The sequence below is a fragment of the Podarcis liolepis genome (genome assembly GCF_965112155.1).
Source record: "Podarcis liolepis genome assembly, chromosome: 4".
Taxonomy (NCBI): domain Eukaryota; kingdom Metazoa; phylum Chordata; class Lepidosauria; order Squamata; family Lacertidae; genus Podarcis; species Podarcis liolepis.
The window spans coordinates 39765807-39792447 of record NC_139558.1 but is presented as its reverse complement, the minus strand read 5'-3'; the positions used below and the strand labels follow the sequence as shown (position 1 = coordinate 39792447).

General features: G+C 40.3%; 1 protein-coding gene and 2 long non-coding RNA genes across 5 annotated transcripts in view; 1 reads left to right on the top strand and 2 right to left on the bottom strand.

Annotated features, from left to right (window-relative positions):
- Window positions 1–12378: 12378 nt before the first annotated feature.
- Window positions 12379–26641, bottom strand: part of LOC310706402 — a 386819-nt gene continuing 372556 nt past the window's right edge. The window contains exon 3 of the long non-coding RNA XR_014525838.1: window positions 12379–12462. This is a non-coding gene — a long non-coding RNA (uncharacterized lncRNA). The remainder of the gene's footprint in view (window positions 12463–26641) is intronic.
- On the top strand, window positions 13339–16811 carry LOC310706415. Its single transcript, XR_014525856.1, has 2 exons — window positions 13339–13431; window positions 16237–16811. It is a non-coding gene; the product is annotated as an uncharacterized lncRNA (long non-coding RNA).
- Window positions 23000–26641, bottom strand: part of MSL3 (MSL complex subunit 3) — a 113263-nt gene continuing 109621 nt past the window's right edge. For all 3 annotated transcript variants that reach the window (XM_083502024.1, XM_083502022.1, XM_083502023.1), the window contains one exon: window positions 23000–25047. In XM_083502024.1, the coding sequence (XP_083358150.1) occupies window positions 24948–25047 (100 nt within the window). In that variant the 3' untranslated portion in view covers window positions 23000–24947. The remainder of the gene's footprint in view (window positions 25048–26641) is intronic.

The following is a 26641-nucleotide window of genomic DNA, read 5'->3' as shown; positions in this document are numbered from 1 at the left end:
TATAAAAAACTACAGGCCAATTTCACTCTTAAATTGTGACTATAAGATCTTTGGAGAGATTATGGCAAGTAGACTCAAAAAATTATTAAATAGATACATACATAGAGACCAAATGGGATTTTTACCGGGCAGACAACTGAGAGACAATGTCCGGCATGTATTAGATATTATGGAATATTTGGAGGCTAGACCAGATGTACCAGCGGCCCTTATTTTTGTCGATGCAGAAAAAGCCTTCGATCGCGTATCTTGGGAATTTTTGTTACAAAAACTTGACAAGGCGGGTATAAGGGGTCCTTACCTGAAGGGTATCAGGGCAATTTATACAGAGCAGCAGGCTAGGTTGATTATTAATAATAATTTGTCCAAATACTTCCCGATTATGAAAGGCACAAGACAGGGCTGTCCCCTGTCACCCTTATTGTTTATTTTAGTGTTAGAAACAGCCGCAAATAAAATAAGAGCGACCCCGAGTATCAAAGGAGTAAGAATTGGAGAGAAAGAATACAAATTAAAAGCCTACGCAGATGATCTGGTCTTTTTTTTTGAGAATCCACTTGAAACTACCAGTAAAGCGATAGAACTCTTAGAAGATTTTGGTAAATTATCTGGATTTAAGTTAAATAGGGGGGAAACTAAAATATTAACGAAAAACCTGACAACACAAGAAAGATTGCAGTTAGAACAACAGGTGGATATTAAAGTAGTAAATAAGGTGAAATATCTGGGAATTTGGTTGTCCCCAAAGAATATTAATTTGGTAGAGGATAACTACAATAAATTGTGGAAGGAAATTAAGAAAGACATGAACACCTGGCGTAGACTGAATCTATCCTGGACCGGGAGGATGGAATCGATTAAGATGTGCATCCTGCCGAGACTACTATTCCTGTTTCAGAACCTACCAGTTATAAAAGGTACCACCTGTTTTAAAAATTGGCAAAGGGCCCTGACTAAATACATTTGGCAAGAGAAGAAACCCAGGGTGAAATTTAAATACTTGACGGATCCCAGGGAAAGAGGGGGCTTTGGTGTACCAAACTTAAGGCTTTACTATGAGGCGGCATGTCTACTTTGGATAAAGGAATGGGCTACCTTGAACGATACTGAACTGCTAGATCTGGAAGGATTTGATTTAAGATATGGGTGGCACGCCTACCTTTGGCAGGGAAAAGACAAAGTCCATAGAGGATTTCATAATCACATAGTTAGAGGATCACTCATAGAAGTTTGGAACAGGAAGAAAAATGTGATTGAACAAAATACCCCCAGGTGGCTCTCACCCGTGGATATAATTAAAATAAAGAAACTAAATATGACAGGTAAAAGGTGGACGTATGAAGATCTATTAATTAAATCAGAAGAAGGGTGGAAACTAAGACCACAGGATGAACTGAAAGAGAAAATTAAGGACTGGTTTCACCTATACCAAGTTAGTGCAATATGGAAGGAACATAAGAGAACAGGCATGGGAGAGAATAAATCTAGATTTCAAGTGGAGATTTTGGAGAGTAATAACAAATTACTGTCTAAAATGTATAGGCAATTGCTGGAAAGTGAAAATAAGGAAACGTTGATTAAAGAGGTGATGATTAAATGGAATAAAGATTTAGGATATGAGATAGGATACGACAAATGGCAAACATTATGGAGGAAAGGGATGAAATTTACTGTATGTGCTGATCTACGTGAGAACATGTACAAGATGATGTACCGCTGGTACCTGACTCCGGCAAGATTAGGGAGAATGTATAGAACAGTAGATAACACTTGCTGGAGGTGTAAAGATAAGGTGGGGACTTTCCTTCATGTCTGGTGGACCTGTGAGGAAGTAAAGGGTTTCTGGGGACAAATTTATGAGGAGTTAAAGAAAATCTTGAAATATAATTTTCCCAAGAAGCCCGAAGCGTTCCTCCTAGGGATGATTGGGGAAGAAATAAAAAAGACAGATCAGACTTTCTTCCAGTACGCCGCCACTGCTGCAAGAATACTAATAGCAAAGAATTGGAAATCTCCAATAATACCAACAATGAGAGAGTGGCAGGTGAAAGTGTATCAATACCTGGAACTGGCGAGGCTTACACAATATGTTAGGCGGGACAGTTTTACTAAAAAGACAGATGATTGGTCTAAATTCATAAGCTATCTTGAGATTAATTTGAGAATTAACAACTTAACAGTAGACGAAGGTTAACTCCTACGACATGTAAAGGAAAATGAAAGTAACTGCAGAAGAATAAGGTAGAATATTTAATCCAAAGCTGAGGTTAATGGAAGTCTAATGTGTGTAAGGGTATGATTGGAATCTGTTTTTTTCTTTTTGTAGAATTTTTCTTTTTTTCTATAACTTTTAGATACATGTGTTTTTAAAGTGTTGTTGTACTGTATCGCTTTATGGTACAATCTTTTTTTCTTTGTATGTGTAAATGTATGTGATCATAATAAACTTTAAAAAAAATAAAAAAAAAATCCTTTGGCTTGTCAGAATTGTGGGAAATGTAATGATAGAACTCTTTTAATACTATCTGTAATGCTATCTGAAATATTCTAGGCTTTTGTGACCTTCTTATTTGGAGTCTTTACATCTAATAACAAGAAAAACAGAATAGACCTTTGAGAAATGGGAAGTCATGACAACAGGGCAGTTGGAAATTAAGTTTCTTTTTCTTCTTTCAAGGCCAAGCTAGAGGTGACCTGGGAATGCACAGATTATTCTGTTAGCCAAAACATATGTGGACAAGTAAGCTTTTACTAGTGGGCAAGCCAGCAGCTTCAAGTGGGTGATCTTCATCATTCACCCCAGACACTGAGGTCCAGCGCTGAGGGCCTTTTGGTGGTTCTTTCACTGTGAGAAGTTAGGTTACAGGGAACCAGGCAGAGGGCCTTCTCAATAGTGGTGCCCGCCCTGTGGAACACTCTCCCATCAGATGTCAAGGAAATAAACAACTATCCGACTTTTAGAAGACATCTGAAGGTAGCTGATGAGTCTCAAACCCTCAGTAAAATAGGGACTTCCCTCCATGTGAAGACAGCCACCGTTGGACTGAGCAAACAAGACTAAAAGTGGGTCCAGCGGTCAAGGACGGGATTTCTGCATGTGCTATAGAGAGAAGTCAGGGACAGGTGGGGCTCGTCAACCTGAGAAGATAGCCTATCTAGGAGAAGGAAAACTCTGATCCTAAACCTCCACTGCCTTGTGGGCTATCTTTGGGAGAGGAAATGGCTAAGGAGTAAACCCTACACAAATCCATAGTGGAGTTCCTAAGATGGCTGGATGGCATCTTATATGCTTTCTTCTGGAAACTCCTGCAGCCAAGCTGGTGCCAAATATATTCTTCTGCATTCCTTTGGACCAGTTCAGCAAGGCTGGGTAGGGGGTTGCCATCTGAGCAGCCCAGCACCTCCATACGCACTTCCCAGACTTCCCGAGGTTACTTCAGTGCTGCTACTGTAGTGATTTGACGTGTTAGAATTACTGGCTGGTAGGGCCAGTCGCAGTAGATGGGTTCACACCTCCATTAAGAATGGGAGAGAAATTCAGTTCAGTTTGCATTTCAAGATAAATCTACCTACTTCACACTTTCTGAAATGCTATGTGGAACCAAAACACAACCATCCTTAGAAATTCATACTTCTCCAAATTTTGCAATGCAGCTTACCAGCCAAGTAATTGTACAGAAATGCATATACTATGAACACATATTAGTGCAAAATGTATTATATCAGGAGAAATACGCACTGCAAAAATATGAGTGCTAAGAGAAATCTGTAATAAAATGCAGGTGAACTTTCATGAGGACTTTTTAAAAAGGAATTCTCAAACTGATCTGGAAATAATGTAAAGAACTGAACTTAAGATTTTATTAAAAAAGAGAAACAGAGAGAAATGAAAATTGACAGTTTTGCCCATCCCTATTCCTCATCTATGTTAGAAATAATTATAGCAGCTCAAGTATATTTTATACTTATGGAATACAAATGCTTCTGCAGTGTTCTCTAGACAGTTTCTCAGGGCTAGTTCTGCTTCAAGTATTGAAATACTGCCTGGGAAATGTGAAGTTCTCAATGCAGGATCGCCCTCTTGTACAAACAAATTATCTGCCTTAACATGGCAGGTAGCTACTGCTGAGGAACTATTGACAATACACCTCCAAACTCTATTTTTATTCTCTGTCTTCCTCTGCTTCTTGGCAGGCGTCACATGGAAAAGCCAATGTAAAGATGGCAAAGTGGAAGAGGCTGCCTGCTACTAAGGTTTGTTCAAAAAAAAATCTTGACAAGTTTGGGGGGGGAGGGTTAAGGATGGAGCCGTGTTTGTGGTGCTCATTTAAAAAACCAATTCAAGGGAAACGGATAAGGGGAGGCAATGCAGTGGAAGCAAAAGTTCAGACATTGAAGGAAAAACCAGAGCGACACTGTTCTCAACAGCAGAAGGGTAGTGTAGATAGAGTACTAGGCTTAGGCTGCAGAGATCCAAGTTCAAATATGTGTTCAGACATGAAGCTCTCTATTTGACCTCAACTACTTGTCTTTTATTCACCTATTTTATCTCACAAGGTTGTTGTGTGGATAAAATTGGAGGACACCATGTGTGCTGCCCTGGAGGTAAAAAAAAAAGGGGGTGATAAAAATGGAATATATAATTATAATAAATAAAGAAGTTGGGAATCAGGAGGATTTTTTCCTTAATTTTTAGAAATAAAACCAATCCATCTAACTTATTTCTCTGCGGTTCTGTCAAGCAGCAGATAGAAGATGCCTGGATGAAAATAAATGGCAGCGTTAGCAAATTCTGAGGTAGCAAATATGCCACAGCCCCTCTATTACATTTTTTCATTTACTGAAAAAGTACATCCATTCATAGCTACTGCTTTGATTTAAATAAATAAATAAACCACATGCATCAGCATGTGCACAGCCATTTGTTAAGAAAATAAATGCAGTGGCATATTTTGTACTGATCAAAAGAGACATCAGCAATTACTATTGAATTTTTCAAAATAGTGCTGCACTTTTTTTTAATACAAAATTAAAATGTAAGGAAAACATGACATTGAAATAGCATTGCTCTGTCAATCTCCTGCCTTTCTGGCTTCATCTTTGCAGCTGCATTAACAGCACATATCCTGCGTATTAAAAAGCATACAGGCTATACTTATGCATATTGATACAAAGGGCAAAGAAGTTGTGAATAAATAATGTATACGTATTTCAGAAGAAACTACTTTATTGAAAAACATTGAAGAGAAATAATTTATACAACCACTATTATTCCACAGAGCAGTAGCAACTAATTTACTTTCATTCATTCTTAATTCTGTGTGTGGTGCATGATGTGTACAAATGGAAGCACCCACCCGATGGGACAATGAACTGATAACGTTCTCTCTTGAGAACATCATCTCTAATTGCACTCATCAGCAGTTACATACAAATGCAAGGGGCCAAAAGTACTTTTTTGCTTTTTCGTATCTCTCGTGTTGATTGTGCTGTGATGGATCGTATAGAAATCATGAAAAGGATGTTATAAAATTAAATATTTTACTCACTGACAAAACTGCTTCTCATCTTCATCTGTGACTTTGCCAGTGTCCCAGGAAAGGGAGAGGGTCTGCTGAATTTCTTCTTCAATGAAGTTTCTCTCCATGATCTTTAGAAGTACAGAAACTAATTTAGTCAATATATTTGCTCTTCATTAGACCAACAAGAAAGACGGCTTCGTTACTGGTATTTTTCAGAAGGACAGCAGCTAAAGTTCTTCACCGGTGAAAAGAGACAGCCACAAAAATAGCGAAGTGTGCAAGCATGGCTGTGGCACAGAGACTAGGAAAACAGAGGCAATAACAGCTTGGAGACCAATCATATTTCATTATTCTGCTGAGTAGAAACAAGATATGCTTAAGAGGTCATGTGCTTTGAGTGCCTTTACAGAAGCAAAGGCTCTGATAAGATGTCTCCTCACCCTTAATAGAAATATGGCTTTCTATTAACGGTCAGATTTGATGGTCAGACATACAGATTTCCATCAAAACATCCAGGATGGCATCAAAATGCTGAGCTACTTAAAAAAAAAAAAGTTTTTAAACCCTAAACATTTTTTTTCTCGGCTTGCTTAGCAAAGCTTAGGATTTCTGCCCTTCTGTAGCATACTTGAAGTCGCTAAAGCAGAAAGTGGAACGGTGGGACCAAATACCTCTGCCAGATAAGGAAAACTTTATTGAGCAAGAGCAATTTACCACAGGGATAAAGAAAGAGCAGAAATTTAGAGCTTCAAGACCATCCTCTCAAGGAAGGCATCAGAGTTCAGCTGTACAGAGAATTAAGCTTCGTTTAAAATACACAGCACTATCAAACCACTTACAGACTATTCTGATTCCTCACAATAATCCTAAAAGGAAGGGGGTTCAGAATTGCTTCTATTCTAATAAAACCTTTGAAAAACAAACCAAGGAGCTGTACAATATTTAAACAAACCAAGGAGCTGCACAATATTTTAAAAAACCTGGAATTAAAAAGAACAAGAAATAATAACAACATATAGGCTTATATTCTAAATACACAAGAAGGATAGGAGAATGGGAAACATGTGAATATCTGAACTCGTTTGACAAGTAAATTATTTAAGGATATAGACGTGCATGCGAAAGTGAAATGGAAGAGTCTGTTTGCCAATCATGTAACAGCGCAATTAAATAAAAGGCAGAATTTGTATGTATTCTTTCTGCCTTTGTGAGTGGTTAAAAACAAAGGTGTACATGGGAGCCGTCTGTCTTCCTATAATTATGAAATGCTTCATATAATTATTTATTTTCTTTGTGAATCATTTCCCGTGACACGTCCCTCATGTGCTTGTGTGTGATATATACAGTATACACACACACAAGAGGGGGGGGGCACAAAACAGCAATCACTTGTGTATAAATTCAGTTAAAATCCAATAGAAACACAAACTAGAATTAATATATAAAAACACCTCCACTAAGGAGGTTTGTTCAAAGATGGACAATAGAGAAGACTCCTGTCTAATATGTATGTATACAAGGGAGATTTTTTAAAAACCAATTAATATTTATTGGTTTTTCCAGGTTTTTAACGAATCAATGCCAAATTACATCAAATGGAATACAAAAAGTTGTCTTCCAAGTCTTTGTCATAGATGTGTCCCTGTTTCCCCCTCTGTGCTGCTTAAGGGAAGGGAAGGGAAGACTCAAGGGAAGATTCTAACTGCTGATATTGATATTCCCCTTGCATAGAAAAGAACAATGAAGGTCTTGTATGAATGGTGATCTGAGCGTAAACCAGAGCTGCTGAATTATGTCCAGTAGCTAGCTTATTGGTATTTTTCAGAATGACAACAGCGAGAGTTATTGACTAGTGAAAAGAGGCACCACACAAGTAGCAAAGTGTAGGATCAGATGTGCATGCAAAGTGTGCCTGTGTGCGCACATTAAGCTGCTTTTATTTTTCTTCCAAAGGAAGACCCATATACACATGGGAGGAGAGGTGTATTCAAAGGCCCAAGGGTTCAGGTGTGAATTTTTAGGAAGTCACCAGAAGGTTAACTTGCAAAACCAAACCATAAATGTACATATGAAGCCTCGGAGCCTAAAGAGACTCCATAGAGTCAGAAGACCATGTGGGATATTTTAAGTGCTTCTACTAGAAGCATCAATTACTATAATGTAAAAAGTTGACCTTCAGAATTAAGGTAAAGGTAAAGGGACCCCTGACCATTAGGTCCAGTCGTGACTGACTGGGGTTGCAGCGCTCATCTCGCTTTATTGGCCAAGGGAGCCGGCATACAGCTTCCGGGTCATGTGTCCAGCATGACTAAGCCACTTGTGGCGAACCAGAGCAGCGCACGGAAACGCTGTTTACCTTCCCGCCGGAGCGGTACCTATTTATCTACTTGCACTTTGATGTGCTTTTGAACTGCTAGGTTGGCAGGAGCAGGGACTGAGCAACGGGAGCTTACCCCGTTGCGGGGATTCAAACCGCCGACCTTCTGATTGGCAAGTCCTAGGCTCTGTGGTTTAACCCACAGTGCCACCCGCATCCCTTCAGAATTAGCAATGTCTATATTCTATATTCCGTGCTTTTTTATTATGACATCACCACAAGTCCTCACTAATTATACATTGTAGAAGTTCAGCTGTGATGTCGTGACAATTAAAGTCAGAGTCAGTGCATCCAGTGTTTCAAGGTCAAGGATAAAGTGACAGGCTAAAAATTCCTCTATTTTCTCACAAAAAATAAATATGTATTTATGAAGCAAAGGGTTGTGCACTATGCATTTGAAATAAAAAGCATAGACACCCCAACTTTTCAAATTCTGTACAGCGGCAGAGGAAACGGAATGGAAATAATTGGGGGTATCCAATCACCCAACTGATTTTTCACCTTCCCTATTCTCCCCTACAGTTCCATCCAGAAGTTCAGGGGGCCGAACGAGGCATGAGAGGTATTATGCAAGAACAGACTCTTCTGCAATCATATGGAGAGAAGCCAAAATATGCAGTTCCATATTGAATACCCCTCACTCTTTGGGGAAGGACAGAGGACTCTGCATCATATCTGAAATGAAAATGTGAATTTCCTTATTCTTAGGGCCACTCTTCTACAATTCAGGCCCAGCTCAGCAAACAATGATTAATGTCGAACCTAAAGCAGAGTAGTTAGAAACATTTTACCACTGGGCCTAATGTTCTTCCTGTTTGTGCCAGTATTTTTCAGAGTTCTACTAATAAAACATATTGTATGTGGCAGTGGTTCCAAAGCTTCTTTTCTCTGTGGACTCCTTGAAAATTGCTGAGGGTCTTGGCAGACGATTTAATAATGTTTCTGTCTGTTGTGGCTATGGTAATGCACTGTGCTATATGCTGTATGTTATTTAATTGCTTCTTTTATTTACATTGCGTTTTATTGTAGTACAGTTTTAATGCTATACCTTGAAGGGTTGTTGCGAGAATAAATCAGATCATTACTGTAAGCCCTGTGCTTTATTAAGGAGTCTTATAGAAATGATTAGCAATTTAAACAGTAATAATAAACGAAGCATCAGCAGTACCTGTTCAGCATACAGAATTTACCGTCTAGCACTTGTAATGTTGATTCAATAGAAAGGGGCACCATCACCTTCTCCCAAAACAACTAGATCCACTAAAGCAGGCTGGGATGCTGGAGGCTACTTTGTTTACACCTATGGAGTAAATTTAGAATATTCAGTTGCAGGTGAGCAGCATATTGTCCCCAAACCTTTTGAAATATGATCTGACCCTTGTTGCCTCTTTGGAGAGATAATCATGTTGGACTCTTCTTGGGGAGTGGGGGGAGAGGGAAAGAGAAGGCTAATTTTGCCTTTTGGGGTCCAGACTTGTTATTTTGTTGGTGGGGTTCTGTCACATAATGGCAAATGCAAGTTGTGCAGATGAAGTAGATTTGGAGCTTTTGCACAACAAACCTGCTTCCAATGAAAATCAGACTTCTGCAGTAAGGAAAATGCACTGACAGGTGCGAGATAACAGTTGCTTGATGTGGTCATGTAACCTCCTTGCAGCAAATCAGAATGAATGCTCAATAAGCAGGTCCTCGAGAAGCATGCTTTCTAATAAATAGAGGCCAGTGCCTGGAACAACTGGTAGCTACAAATTGACATAAACGTTTCCCACGATGGAAGTTTTGGGCTTGTCAATCCACTTTTGTCCCATTTGTATTAGCCTGGACTAATCCCCATACACATGTATTTGAATTCACTAGGCAACTTTGGTCTTTCCTATTCATACCAGTAGGTGCTTCCTTTTGTGCTTCCTCCTGGCTTCAAATCTATTGTTTCTGTTATGGCAATTAAGTACCAACAGGGAATGCATGCACATAGTTGCATGTGCACCTAATTTAAAAAAAAAAAACCCACCTAAGAAGGGTGGTAATGCACAGTCAGGCAATTGTAAATTTGCTTGTGCAGTTTTCTAGTTTTGTGCAAATCTGAGGGCTGGTTCTATAAAGTAAATCTCCAATAGGATTTAAAAGGACTGCCAGCAATAATTTGGACTGACAGCCTAATCTTATTTGGACAACTAACTGTGTGATTTGATTGAATGTTTGATTATTTAATTTCTATACCACTTAAAAATATTAAATATTAAAAATATCGCTAAGCAGTGTACAAAAAAACTGAAGCAGCAACCAACTTAAAATATTACAAAAATACACAGTTACATAAAAATGTTTTATTTGTACAAAGCTAAACTAACATAATATGTGCAATGGGACGCGGATGGCGCTGTGGGTTAAACCACAGAGCCTAGGGCTTGCCGATCAGAAGGTCAGCGGTTCGAATCCCCGCAATGGGGTGAGCTCCTGTTGTTCAGTCCCAGCTCCTGCCCACCTAGCAGTTAGAAAGCACGTCAGAATGCAAGTAGATAAATATGTATTGCTCCGGCGGAAAGGTAAACAGCATTTCTGTGCGCTGCTCTGGTTCCCCAGAAGCGGCTTAGTCATGCTGGCCACATGACCTGGAAGCTGTACGCCGGCTCCCTCGGCCAATAAAGCAAGATGAGCGCCGCAACCCCAGAGTCGTTCGCAACCGGACCTAACAGCCAGGGGTCCCTTTACCTTTACCTTTACAGCCTCCCTCTCAGTCTCTAGATTTGATTTCCAACTTACGGTGTGTTTTATTTATGGGTTTCATGGACCTTTCAAATTAAGCCAATTTAAGAGAAGGCTATCTCCTGCTATTGGAATGAAATGTATTTCTTCTCTTCCCTAATATCCCATCCTTCTTAGCTATTGGTTTTTATGCTGGCTGGGACTGATGGGAGTTGGAGTACAAGCAACAACATGTGGAAGGCAACCATTCTCTAAACAAGAAGATGGGGGGGAATTTCATCAGATATTCAGATGATGCAAAACAGGGAGGAACAGCTTACATATCCAAAGAGAGGAATAAAATTCAACATGACCTTCAACAGAATAAAATTCGACAGAGAAATACATTATTCTGCATGTAGGCAAGCAAGCAGGTAAACAGGCATAGAATGGGAGATATCTTACTTTGCAGTACTGCCTATGCATAATATCTGGGGAATTGTAGTGTCTCATAAGAGGCACATAATCAGCATTGTTTTGTGGCTGCATAAAAGGCTAATGTAATTTTAGGTAACTGCCTAGACTCCAAAGACTCCTCTGAAGAGAGTTAAGTTATGGGTAGAATATTTCTTAATCTCTCTGTGTTTTACATGGTTATTTCATCAGTCATCACTGACTTTATTTTAAGATGCAATTGATCTAAGTGATTAGAGAAGCAAATTGAGCAGCGTGATCTACATTAAAAAGAAAATAATTAACACATTTCATCTTTTAATTAATTTATCAAAAGCCAGCAGCAGAGCCAGGCATTTAGTGTTTCGCCTCAACAGCAGAAAGATCAGGAGAGGACGTTATTCGTGGGTCAGACCTCCAGACTGCGCCCTCCCCCAATCCGTTTAGGATGGTCAGGAAAACCTTCAGAACAGTTCATTGGGGGGGGGGGATAGATTACACTGATGAAATGATTTCTTTAGGGCTATGTTGAAACACACACACACACACACACACACACACACACACACCTCTTATTGTTTGGCTGCAAACACAGTATGGCTCATGCATCTGTATAAAGAAACAGATCTGACGTAAGTTCTTCAGTACTGCTAAATGTACTGCAAGAATACTGAACGGTGGTGTTGAGGGAATTATGAACATGGTTTCCTGCTTGCTACCTTGAAATCTGTTCCCAGAAGCATTTAAATACAAGCTCTCTCACATATTTGTTTTGGTAGATGCAATTTAATTGACCCAGGTGCTTACTAGGATAGAGTTGTGTTTAATTTCACAGTCCAGCAGCTAAAGATGAAAAGGAAAAGATGCAAAAGAAATATATTCTTAGATATGCCATAACCTGGCAACTGCAGTGCTAAATATTTCCAGTGCTTCACTAAATGAGCAAGCACATAAATATACACTGGCTTTTACCCCTCATTCCCAATTCCCAATTTTGCTCCTTAAAATGCAGCAAATGTTTCTTTCCTTGGCTGCATATACTTAGTACAGTGGTACCTCTGGTTACGTACTTAATTCGTTCCGGAGGTCTGTTCTTACCCTGAAACTATTGTTAACCTGAAGCACCACTTTAGCTAATGGGGCCTCCCGCTGCTGCCGCTGTGCTGCCACTGCACGATTTCTGTTCTCATCCTGAAGCAAAGTTCATAGAATCATAGAATCATAGAGTTGGAAGAGACCACAAGGGCCATCGAGTCCAACCCCCTGCCAAGCAGGAAACACCATCAGAGCACTCCTGACATATGGTTGTCAAGCCTCTGCTTAAAGACCTCCAAAGTAGGAGACTCCACCACACTCCTTGGCAGCAAATTCCACTGTCGAACAGCTCTTACTGTCAGGAAGTTCTTCCTAATGTTTAGGTGGAATCTTCGTTCTTGTAGTTTGGATCCATTGCTCCGTGTTCGCTTCTCTGGAGCAGCAGAAAACAACCTTTCTCCCTCCTCTATGTGACATCCTTTTATATATTTGAACATGGCTATCATATCACCCCTTAACCTCCTCTTCTCCAGGCTAAACCCGAGGTCCTATTTCTAAGTTCTTAACCCGAGGTCCTATTTCTGGGTTAGCGGAGTCTGTAACCTGAAGTGTATGTAACCCAAGGTACCACTGTAATGCATTGAATGACTAAAAGCTTTACTGTGAAGGACTGGGCATATGCAAAGTCATGAGAAAATCAAACCAGATTTATTTAGATTTTAAGCAACTCCATTGAAATAAATATACATAGAAACATAATGCATTATATGTAGTTCCACAATGTGGGCATATGCATAAGAACACAAGAAGAGCTCCACCATATCAGACCAGGTGTGCCAACCAGTTCAGCATCTAACCACAAGCTTCCAGGGAGCCTGAAAGAAGGCAAATTGCTTTCTTATGCCAACCCTAGTCAGGCATCTGGTAACCTGCAGGTAACAAATGCATCAAGGGTCCAGTGAAAGCATGAGAGGGTTAACCTCACTCCCCTCAGTGCCATTCTACATGCTGGTCACAGCCCTGGTGAATCATGCTCAGTGTCCTTCTGAAGGAGTGCCACTTCTACAGCCATAGGGTTTCCAAATTTGGCCAGGATTTTGGTTCTTGTTCTCATGAAGGATACCCCATGCTTGTAGAAGTGACCCCCTTCAAACAGATGCTTGTTATCATGGTATGTGGTCAGCTTATGCAGAAACATCAAGAGGGTGGAACCCTTCCCATTCCTACTGATCTCTTCCCAAGTTTGGTATCCATGGTTACGAGATGCCTGAATATGGCCTGCTGTTGCTCCCAGTAACTGGTACTGCCACTGAAGACAGGCATTTCATGTTCCAGAGAGTCTCATAGATTGCATACTAAGTATCAAGGCTTTACTCTTCATAATGAATTTACACTGAGCAGAAATTTGTTGATAATCGGATAGAACAATATATCTAACTAGAGACTATATTTATCTCTCTCTCTTTTCACTCACTGCACACACCTCAGAGCAGCTAGGTTTACATCTGCTATTTGCCACAGTAGTCTTATTCTTGCAGATCTGCTGTAACGACCTGTAAATGGTATCATCCAAGCCATCAGATTAGATCATCATTACTAATAAATGGCAAAGCGTGCTGGAACCTAAGCCAAGGTTTTCCTTGCTGTTATTTTACTACCATACTAACAACAACCTATTACAATATTAGTCATATATCAAGATCAGTCTTGTAACTAGCTATTTTTGTTCTATATTCAGAACAGGCTCCATACTCCCCCCCATTAGGCCCACCACACAGATTCAAAATGACTGTCCTGCCTTCTCAAAGGTTATATTGCTATTATTATGTCCTTTTAACGAAATCAGCATTGATTTGGGACAGGAAGAGATTAAAGAGTGTACATGGTTCCCTTTCGTACCATTATAGCTCATGAACAGCTGGTGTGTTATCATTAAGGGTGTTTGACTAGATAGTAACCAAATGAGCATAAATTTCATGTTCAAATCTCCCCGAAACCGCTAAGATCAGTGGGAAAGCGCTCTCTCTCTCTCTCTCTCTCTCTCTCTCTCTCTCTCTCTGACCTCAGATGATTGATATGAGGATGAATGCACAAATACCATATTCCTCCTCCTCACTTGGTGGGAAAGGCAGGATAAAAAGGTAATAAAATGTTTGCATCAAAATGAATGCCTGCTTCAAAGAGCCATGCACTTAAACTAGTCTGGTTCTTCTTCCTTAAATAAATATACCACAGAATTTAATATAAAGCATTAAACCATTACATCCCCCAGAAGTACATAACAAAACCACCATCCGCAGAGCTTAAAGGTCAGAAGCAAAGTGGGCATTAAGTATCTACTCTCAGTTCAATGTGGTTTACATTTCTTGTTCTTTACTTTACAGTACTTTTATTGAGCAGTCCAGGCTACTCCCATATTCAATCAATTTCTTCCTGTCTTGACTTCAGTTTATTTATAGATTTAAAGTTAGCAGTCCCCATGTCTAACTGGGCTTTTAGCTTTTCATTTAACTTCTTTACTTAAGAAAAGGTGGAAATCTATAGTCATACACTCCTGAAAACAGTATGTGAAACTGTTGCAAGAGGATCTGTCTACTGAGCCAGCGATGACTCATTGCTACCACATTCCATTGTCAAATCCTTCTTCCTTACTTCTTCCATCACATAATGCACACCTTTATAAAGTATTGTGAAAGAGCACCTACACAAAACACTTTCTATTCATCAATGTAGACCGTTAACAAAATATTGCAGTGTATTTGCACTCCCTAAGGGTCTCTCCATACATCCTTTCTGTTGCACATTCATGACGATTTGTGCTCATGATGCTAATGGGGCAGTCACATGTGATCCCGCTTTCAATACTTGTTTGCACCTGCAAAAGTTTTGGGATGGTCACACAATTTCATTCCCAATCAGTGCATAGACTTCATGCTGAAATTCCGCAACTTTTTATAACGCTAATGCTCTGTTTATTTTTGTCCCGCTTTTGTTGTGCTATAGCCACTATGAACAACATTAATGTGCAAAATAAATCACCACTAATGCACTATCAAGCTGGCTAATTCACCTCTTCCTACTACTTTTTTTTTTTCTTTTCTTTTCCACTGCACTCAATATTCCATGGTTTGCCCCCTCGGGATTTTCCCCCACTCTAAAGATTTCTGCTTCTGCCTCACAGCTGTGCAGACATTGCATATAATTGTGTATGTGTGTGTGTGTGCGCGCACACACGCACGTGCACACACATCACTTGAGTTGAGTGAGTTTATGGATTTCAGCAGCACACGTGCCTATCTGCACATGGTGCCCTCTCTTTTCCCTCTCCAGCACAAGAACCAGAAAATCAAAGGAGCACAGACAGGCATCATGGCTATAGCAGAATCTTGACAGGCACACACATTAAACAATTTCAGTGATAAAGATGATAAAAACGTACTTGCAGCTTAAAAAAAAAATGCTAGCATATTATACCTTTTATCTATCAAATACTTTTTAAAGAGAAATATACAAGTGTACATGCATCTTACAATACCATTAAAATGTGGTGGTGGTGATTTTCTAAATACAAAGAAGCTCTGTTTTTATTGGGCTGCTGAACAGGGTAGTTTATTTGTATAATTCATATCCATCAAGACCAGATTTGAATTTCCAAAAGTTGTAGTGTGTTTTTTAAAGAAAACCTTGATAATCACTCATGCCTATAGGCAATGCTTTTTTTCTAAAAAAAAATGTTTAGGGGTACTCTCATTTTCCTACTCATACTGAAATACTGCCCCTCAATGAGGCCAAACTTAGATTCACAAAATGTTTAGGGGTATGCGTCCCCCTGCGTCCCCCCAGGGGAAAAAAGCACTGACTATAGGGGTTAAACCAGTGTCTCCTTTAAGGATAGGGACAGGAGGAAGCTAACTGAGTTAGTTAGTTTACTCATAAGCGCAGCACTCACAAATGGCAAAGGTAGGAAGTTGGCTTCACCCGCACAACTGCGGAATAAAGAGAGACTGTGGCTTTATTCTAGGAAGGGCTTTTTAGAAGTTGAACTGTATTTCAACTCCCTGTCAATATCATTGGCTCCATAGTATCATGTAATCACATAAATCGATAGTCTGCCATTTCACATGCTTGTCGTTATGAACAGAATCTTTCTTTTCTTCTCCACAGCAAGCATATTAGCTTTTCTATTGTGAAGTAAAACCTGCATGTTGTGAAACCCTGTGGCTGTCCCCAAAAGTCAAGGCACTGAAAGCAGATTTAAAGCCGATGATTAGATGTGATACAATCACCACAGAAAAGCAAGATATGAAAAATGAAGATGCCGTAAAAATGACTCACGGATGAATTATTTATCACACTGGTGATCTTGAAGTCCATTAATAGCTATAGGTCCACAAAGTATCTGAAATTACTCAAAGTGACAGTCTTAGAGCAATTCTGTATAACTAGAAATGAATCTATGGACACCTAAAGACATCAGCAGACATTTTTAAGTGAAGTGTGTTTGGCGGCCGTCAACAAGCTACTGAACTTTTCCATAATACTACTAAATGAAGCTTATACCCTTCAAGAATTGATGTATGCTTTTAGTGCTGCCTTCTTCAAATAGTTGTCTGAAGTGTTGTCTGTAAGCCAGGCACTATCCAAAGTACAGCCAGACTTGCTTTGTAATAGGATACTAGATTCTATTCTGAAGTTCATTTTATCTATAAATAAATAAAATAAATCCAATTTTCAAATAAGATATTTGTATATTTTAGTCTGTGTGCTTACCAACTTCAGCTTTTTAAAAATACTTTGATCATTTTTCGGTACACTTAATTCTGCCCCTGTCCATTTTTTCTATGGAAGATTTAGAGTTGTCTTTCTTGCATCATTTTCCAGTAATCCCTGGCGACCCAGAAATACTTTTAACAATTTTTTTTGACAGGTCAAGAAAACTCCCTACTATTCTTTTCCTGTCAGCAAAGGGACCTACATTCTTAGAAGAACCTAGAGACACTACAAGTAAAGACCTATTCAGGCTTTAACAAGCATATGGTGATAACTGAGGGAGGAGAGTCTCTCTCTAGACTCAGATCATGACAGGGCAGCCTGTCAAATACATGGAGCCTGTCCCCAAGAGCTGAAATCCTGAATGCTCAGAGTTCCAGCTCATGGGAGGCTCGCCTGGCATGTTCATTATACGTCTTTAGACATCAGGCGAGAAAAGGTTTCTCTAGAACTAGGCCCTTGGTTGACTAACAGGGGCAGGGGGTTGGACTTGATGGCCCTTGTGGTCTCTTCCAACTCTATGATTCTATGATTCTATAACATTCAATGGTCTTTTAAATGTTTTTGTGGGAGGGGGGTGTTGTTGGCTTGTATTTGTATTATTATGTATTTAGCGTTCTCATTTTGTATTTTTATGTTGTGAAGCTGTATTTTAATTGAAAAAGGAGCCATATACCAAACAAAATGAACTTATTCTCTCTGGCCTACCGCCCCCTCCTCCACCACTGGGCAAAATTGTCTATCATTAGTTACTCCTTATTTTAACTGAAGTGAGAGATTTTGAGATTTTGCCTGGACCAAACAAACTTATTCCATTTGTGTCAGACTATCAATTTTATATTGACATACAATATCTCACATATGTTACAGGCACTTTTCTTTCTCCAAAGCTACTGAAGCTAATGGAATCACAGCAATCAGCACCTGCTGCTCACAAACATATCAAATTCCACTCCTTATTACTAACATTCTATTTAACCATTAGAGTAATTTACCTAGTTTATAATCCCTGAGGGAAAAGTAAAAACAATCCATCTCCCCAACTATCAAAATAGTATAGTGTTTCACAAACTCTCAGACAAGCAACAGCGTTAAAAACAAAAAGAACAAAACACTCCTGTCACAAGGTAACAAAAGCTGAGGTGCACCACAAACACATTCAGGTTCACACATCACCTCAGTGACTCACTGCTGCTTGCTCTATTATTAACTATTATTATTAGATTTATTACCTTCCCCTGGGTTACAGCATTATAAAATGCAGCATTAATACAGTTAAAAAACTAATTACAATCACGACTAAATATATCTCTGAAGTATCAAAGGGTAAGGAATTGCATCTTCAGCAAATAAACAAGTTACCTGAAGGATTTGAGCTGCATTTATGGTACGATGATAAGAAGTTACCACAGCTGACATTTATGAGCAGGCCACAAGGGTGAAGAAAATAACCTGAGGTAAATTGTGAGCCAGCCCTCAGGTCTGCAGTAGGCAGCAGCGTAGCGTGGGTTGTCAGCACCCGGGGCAAGGCAAGTAATTTGCGCCCCCTATCCCCTAACCTGCCGCCGCTGCCAGCTTCTTCTTGCTGCTGCCTGGTCTGGTCTGGTGTGGTTCTCTCCCGCGCTCAGTGCTGCACTGGGCGGCCGCTGCACTGTCCCTCCCCCAGATAGTCTCTTGCTCTCTCTCCGCACCGCACGCCTGGCACCCACCCCCTCCACAGTGGGCGGCGACCCAGTGGCTCGGATCGGATTCGCACAGCCAGCACTGCAGTGAGAGAGAGTGAGTGAGCCAGGTAGGGGCAGAGAGCTGCGAGTGTGAGCATGCGCCCCCCCCCCGATGTTGCGCCCGGTGCGGCCGGCCCCCCCTGCACCCCCCACGCTACGCCACTGGCAGTAGGAAAACATTATGGGGGAATGAGAGAATGCCAAACAACACAACTCATCTCACAGGTTCCCAGAAGGTAATTTACAGTGCAATCCTAAGCAAATCTACTCAGAGCCAATTCCTATTGAATTTAGTGGGGCTTGCTCCCAGCTAAGTGGTGTTAAGATGACTGCCTAACAGATCAGGAGTCAGAAAGTTGTAGCCTCCCTGATGTTGTTAGACTTTGATTTCCATCAGTCCCAGCCATGATGGGAGTAACTGGAGGACCACAGATTCCTCATTTATAGTCTTTAGGGCTATGCTGGAAAAGGGACTACTTATTTGTATACAGTGGTACCTCGGGTTACATACGCTTCAGGTTACATACGCTTCAGGTTACAGACTCCGCTAACCCAGAAATAGTGCTTCAGGTTAAGAACTTTGCTTCAGGATGAGAACAGAAATCGTGCTCCGGCGGCGCGGCGGCAGGAGGAGGCCCCATTAGCTAAAGTGGTGCTTCAAGTTAAGAACAGTTTCAGGTTAAGAACGGACCTCCAGAACGAATTACTTAACCCGAGGTACCACTGTACAGGCATCAATCGGATGGACTCTGAAATATTTTGAAGCCTGAAAAGAAACAGTTCCCTTGAACTCAGAAAAAGAACTGTTATGTCAACACATCAACATACTAGGTTTCTGTAGAGAGACATAAAAGCACCCATTTCCTTTCAAGTAGGCAAGTTCGAGACACAACTGGCACTCCATCTCCTGGAATCTCACGACCAAATTCTTTTATCTGTCTTTGGAGACATTGCAGAGAAGCTGTGTTACTTCTGCCCTCGAGGTTCTTAGGTGGCTGGAGAGAGACAGTGATGTGTATGAGCATAAAGCTTGAAAACGTGAGTCTCCTCTTGTTCTCTACTACATCAATTGGCAGAGCATTTTTCACGCGAGTGTTCTCAGGATGTGCAGCAGCCTTCCTTTTGCTGAACTGTTGGGTTTATCAGGGCTTGTTCCTCCCCTTCCTGTGTAATATTGCTAGCATTGCTTCCTCCAGGCTGCTGCTGACCACACCAAAGTCTAGCCCTTGAACAGAGGAAGCAAGCCACTTATTTACAGAGTTGCAGGTGGTGTTTGAACAGCACAAGAATGGTTGAGGGGCATGCATCTTTGCAGACGCCAGTCTCAGAAGAGCTGTCAGGACCATAGCCAGATAGCGACACTTTTATTATCCCCAAATGTGATTTAACCATAGTGTGTTAACAACTGGAAAATGAACAAAACCATGACTGCAATGGGAAATCTATATTCTAGGGATTATTTTTTTAAGTGCTTACCAATTCACATACACCGAAAAGCATGGAAGGCATGTTAAACTTGAGAGCATTCCACAGCAGGAATGGGAGCCATTTACCTAATGTCATGTGGGTGAGTGGGACATGGATGGCAAAGGATCTATCTGCCTTTCACCAGCAGCATGATGGGCAAAGAGGAATGGGGTAGGAGTCAGGGGAACAGAAAGCAGAGAAAGGTAAAAGGGTGACCCCACCCACATCTGTCTCTGGCTGTGCCAACCACCAGCTTTGGCCTTGTCTACATGCATTATCCCTGAAGAAATGCCCAGGGCTATCAGTGGCCTTTGGTACATAGGTTGCCCACTGCTGTGTCTTTTCTACTCATTGATTCTTAAATAATATGCCAATATTGCCATCATGAGAATGTGTAACTTGTCACTGGACACAGGGTTTTCACTGGGAGGAGCAGTAGGTTAGGCATGAGTCTGTTACTTTTGGTCAGGAGAAAGAAGACTGAAAGGGAAAAGAAAGTACTAGCAAGTAGTGGTTCTCCAGTGGAAGTGAAGAAGGCAGCAGCAGATAGCTGCAATCGATGCTGGGAGGATCTGCAGGAAGAGTTTGTGCAGCTGTCGTCCAACACAGCTGTAGCCACATTTATGAGCTATAAGAAGTTCAACAAGGAAGCTGAGAGTCTGCGTAGCTGCAAGCCAATTGGGGTGATTCAGATGGCTGTGTTCTAGCTCCATGGTTGGAGGAGTGTGCTTCTGAATACCATTTGCTGGGAATCTCAAGCAAGGAGAGCTCTGTTGTATTCACCTTCCACTTGTGGGCTTCCCAGGGGCATCTGGTAAGTCACTGCGAGAACAGGATATTGGACTAAACTGACATTTCGCCTCATCCAGCAGGCTCTTCTTATGTTTTCACACACACCTTGCATCAAAGTGCAATGGCAATAACTCTCTGCCTGAGCCATATCAAGGCCTCTACAAATCCTCATGTTGTTATGTACAAGCAAGAACCCTCTTAATTATTTTAGCATAAAAGTAAGACAAACCCTGGTCCCCCTTCCCTCCGATAAGGGATTATGAAGGAAAGTGAATCTCTTTTACTTCCCTCTGGGGGAAAACCCCATAGACCTATGTGTCTCCAATCTGTCAAGCTTAATTCTCTCTTAATCCACATATACATGCACACACTCAGTAGATAACTGCTGGTAAGTAAGCACTGAACAAAGCCTAATTCTAATATCTAACCTGTTAAGTAATTGTGTTTAATGATTTGGTTCAACCTTAAATAATCTTGTTCTGTCGGACACCTTTAGCTTGACTCAGCTACCGTATAAAGGGGAATAAGGAACTGTGCCAAAAATGGTTGGTGGCTGTATAATGTAGAATAGGTTCACTTTTGCATAACGGCAAGGATTTTTCTAAGCATAAACACTTCATACATAGGAACAATTGGTTGGATTTAAAAGCTACCATATTTTGATATCAGTATGAATACAGCAGCATCTCAAACTCATCTTCAACAAGCGGTGTGACTCCCAACACTGTAGCATAATATATCACCAGTTTCCCACACCAACTTCCAAAGCAGCTTAGCTGGAATGGTTTATAGACCAGCTATCCTAATTGGTGTCAAGAGTTCATCATTACAGCTGCAAAACCAGATTGATGTGTGTCAGGTTGCTTCCCTGTAAATAGTAAAAACGATGTTCTATCTAAGATGGGGTTCTGTTTCACAACTGTTTCATGTTTCAGCCTCAAGAGGTGTTTTTTCCCCTCCACTCAAAAGCTTGCTGGCTCTTAAGCAGTTAGTGCTTTATCATAATTATAAATGCCTTCTCATATTTCCCTCAATGCCCATTGGATGCATTCTGTACTCTAGGATCATCACACAGATGGAGGAAAGACTAATTGTCAGGTGGAGAAAATAGATGATAGCAGCAGAATTACCGATCTAGGTCTACTCTCACTCACACAAATAGAAGTAGCCTTCTAACAATAGAAGATTAATAGAAGTGACCAACTTGTTTATCTAGAAAGGGCATCAGTACATAATTCAGTGATTTTTATCTCAGATACAGGGGTCATCCACACTTCTGCTTCTCCTGTGCCTAAGGAGATTTTCTGCTTGTCCTGTCACTTTCCCCTCAAAGACCTGCTTTCCCTGGAAAACTCAACTGACATTTCTTCCGATTCAGCCATCAAGAGTTGGGTTTCCCTGGGGGGAAGGGGGACAAGTGGATGTGTGGACATGCCTAGTCATGGAAAAAGTTGTGGCTGCTCGTGTCTATTTTTTTGCATTTCCTTAGAAATAGTTATACATAGTGTGATATGAATATAGATAGTAACACAAAGCAGTGTTTTATTTTCTGTACATGTGCATGAGTGCATACCTGGGTAAACAACTATGTAGAATAATTTAATCAGGGGCAGATGAGGCCAGTGAGTTAGCAAGGTAATCTGAAGAAAGCTAGAAAAAGGCCTTGGACTTCCCCTTTAAAGTTTCTCTACGTAGCAGTAGACCGCTTTTTCAGTTTTGTGAAATAGCATTTCTCATTTAAGAAAATATGCAAAGTTTCTATAAAGAAATTTTAATTATGCTTCCTTGCATTGTGGATCTAAGAACCCATACTCTGGGTTACATGCAAGAAAATGTAAGAAAGAATTGGATATGGACTGGATCTTTTGAGTGAAGTACCCAGAAAACAGGATGGGCACAATCCTTTTGAACAGGGCTTTTAACTACCATGCTGCACTAGCAAATTAACAGATACACAAAGTAGTATTTTGGGCTCCCAAATATGCTTTTTTAAATAGTTTAACAGCAACTACACAGGAATGGTTCACTTTTGGTAATTAAGGAGAAGCAGCTCAACAAGGATTAAATAGGACCCCATGGAGGGAAACGTATAGAAGTCAAAGAGTGTAAGATAAACAATGATAATCGATATACTAAGATATGTAAAATGCATAAATGAATAAATAAAGGAATGGTTCACTTCAGCCATTTTATTTCTATACAGTGAATACAACAAAAGACATTTGCCATACAGCTGAACACACAATGGAAGGAATTACACATCAAGTTTTGCTATTATTCTATATTAACTTATTAATTATTTTAACCATTTTGTACAAACAGTATTTACATCAAGGCTATCAAATGCTTTTGTCATTATAAAACTTCAAACTGGAGACCAAAATCATTCAAAGCACTTTAGGACCTATCGTCAGAAAGCAAACCTGTGTGGAACCAATACATTTATCAAACTCTAGCACCCGAAACAGCAATAGTCCACAGATTAAATGGCCCCGCCACACCTTGCAACCGTTCTACCCACAGTTGTCTCCTGCCTGCACAAGCCAGCCTGTTACAATAGTAGGCCTGCTATCTGCATGGGCATACTGGTACCTCTAACATTCTCTATGTTATCTCAAGAAGCTACAACGCCTAGTAAGCTTTAAGGTGTGAAAGTGTGTCAGTGGGGTTGGAGTCTAAAGCTATTTCCCCTGCAGCTTCAAAATTATTAACTGACTAGGCTCACAACCTGGGATTTTGTTTAAGAAAACAGGTTGCAATCATTTGTTAGGGAGAAATCATCTAGGTGAATTATCCCAACATTTGGGAGCGATGACACAAGTGTGAAGTATTTTGGTGCCTGAACCAATTGCTGCTGCTGCTACTACAACAAAATATATTTATGGCCACTTAGTATTCAGGGAACTCCGTCCCATGGAAATATTAAATTCTTAATTCATAAATTAAGCTGACCAATACAAAGCCTAATAAAATTAGTGTGTGTGTGGGGGGGGGTGTTTTCAAGTAGTGTGGATACAGTATCAGACTACTTAAGTGATAGTGTGAGCCCTTCTTACTTGCCTACTGGCTTTCTTGATTACAGAGACTAAATTAAAGTCTTTTAATTGAGCAAGCTATTTTTGCTGGCATGGGCATATGAGTCTAACTCTAAAGGTTATTTAAGTCTATTTAGTATATGAAACAAGATCTATTTCATTTATATATCATCACAGTTGCCACATTAAGATAACGCCAGCAGGCAACTGTATGTCCAGATCTCTACCTATGTAGCAGCACACATACTCCTAAACTAATCTAAACAAAATCTGCATCTCAAGCTGAACAACCCATATCAGAGGTTCATTTAGCAGCCACTGTTGGTTTTCAGAACTCTTGCCAAAGTAATTGTCACTGTGGCATTCTTCATTCCCGAGAACAAGTACGCCCTGTTCTTAACAATTGCTGACAAAAAAAAAATAAAAAATCACCAAAGCAATTCAAATCACGTATGGGGTGTATTAATCCAAATCCAAGCTATTCAGGCACTGCCAACACACCTACCGTGGGAAAATGTAAATGCATCCTTAAAAGCAATCCTGGGTTTCTCCTCCTCCCCCCCCCCCAACCACAGAAATCTTGAAGCTGAGATCATGCTAACACAACACTTGCTTATTCTTTCTCCTATAATATTGATTTATGTCAAAATAGCTTCATGTAATGAGTTATAAATTCCAAATGAGAAAAACTTGTACAATAGTCACTCCTAGATTCGCCTTAAATGGAGGTGGTGTTCCGGGAATTCAAGGTGAAGCAAGCTTATGTTAAAGTGGAACGCAGCATGGTTGGTTCTCGTGAAGTCTGTTCTAATGCATCTATTCCTTTTCCTCACTTTATTGGTATGCAGTTCTATGCATCAGCAGTCAATGCAGAGCTTCTTTTATCTAGAAGTGAAGGTTATCTAGTGCTAGAATGCAATGTCAGCATACCTCTGAAATGAAATGTGATTCTCTTATGCCAAAAGAATGACTTAGAGGAACTCCCTTTGTAATATTACAACAATGTATTTTGATTTTTCTCTTGAAGTAGTGAAGTAAAGTAGTAGCCATGGAGTATGTACAGTTGGTTATGTCAATATGGATTGCTTCAGTAGATGGCTCGTGGATTTTTTGTACTATAGTAGGCCTCACAGGCAGCAACATAAGATGATTCTGGGAAAAAGTCGTCATGGTATTCTGCCAAAAACCTGGAAAATCAGAATATGTATTAACAGTTCTGTAATTCTTTAACATACCTACATAGGTAATTTTTCAAACATCCAACACTGAATATTACAAAAATCAAATTCCTTAATGGGAGTCACACCTTCAGGATTTTGGAGTCTTTTTGCCACATTTCCAGCGATGATGCTGAAGATCAAAATTAGTCAGTTCACAACTCAAATTTGGTGAGCTTGTAATTCTCTAATGTACAGTGGTGCCTCGCAAGACGAAAATAATCCGTTCTGTGATTCTCTTCATCTAGCGTTTTTTTCGTCTTGCGAAGCAAGCCCATTGACGGATTAGTTGATTAGCGCTATTAGCGGCTTATCTGCTGATAAGCTTAGCGGCTTAGGAAAAGGGGGGGAGGAAAAAAACCCCGCAGTAACTCGCAAGGCATTTGTCGTCTTGCGAAGCAAGCCCATAGGAAATTTATTTTGCAAAGCACCTCCAAAACGGAAAACCTTTCGTCTAGCGGGTTTTCCGTCTTGCGAGGCATTCGTCTTGCGGGGCACCACTGTATTATTTGCTGACTTCAAGCCAAGTATTTTTGTAATTCAGAGACGTGTTACAATTTATATTTCCTGTGCAATCTGCATGGTTTCTTAGATTAAGAAGCTAAAGTCTACCATCATTGAACATGCACAGTTATTTGTTGTTGTAACCCTTTGCTTTTTGATTTCCCAAGGACATTAGAATGTCATTTGTAATATACATGAAAAGGTTTTAATTTAACCCTTTGGCGTTCTCCTTGAATCTGCAATATGCTTACAACAAACACTCTTTGCCCTCTCTCTCCTCTGAGGGATCGACAGAGTGCTAGGCTCTCCACAGGACATGGTGCCACCTCTACTGTGTCCTCATGGTTTCTCTCTCAAATCACAGGGATAGAGAGAAGAGAAGGTGGGAAATATTATTTTCAAATAATAAAAAGAGAGTGTACGGAGCTGCCTTATCTGAGCAGGGAGGATGAAAAACTGGACTGGTAGGTGTGCCAACAGTGAGGTTTGTTCTACACAGCTCTACTTTTTGGCATAAGTAGGAGCAGCAATCTCACTTTCATAGGCCACTAAAGCTGCCTCATGCAGGGCCCTTTAATCCATTGACAAAGAATGGAAGTGGCAGAAATCCTTCCCAGCCCAACTGGAGATTGCAGGGACTGAGCCAGACATGTGTTCTATGATGGTTTCATGCTGCAGTGTGAGAAATAAAAAAAAGCTCCTTTTTTTTTTGAACCGCTTTTACGTCATCTCTCAGTTACAGCTTCTGACGATACTATCCTACACTTGTCTAAGAAGTAAGCCCACTGGGTCTAATGGGACTTACTCCCAAGTAACTGGGCAGAAGGTTACAGCTTAAAAATACTCTAGTTTCTCTAACTAAGGCTTAACTGAATATACTTGCAGCCTCTCAGTTATGTATTACAGCTAATGTTGCCTGGCACTGTATTAACTGCATATTAGTACAGACTAGTGGTCACATATCATTATTGCAAGTTGAATTCCACAGTGCCTACTCCTCCTACAAATAAGACTAGCTGCAAATCCAAATCAGAAAAATGATCAAGTTAGTATTATACGG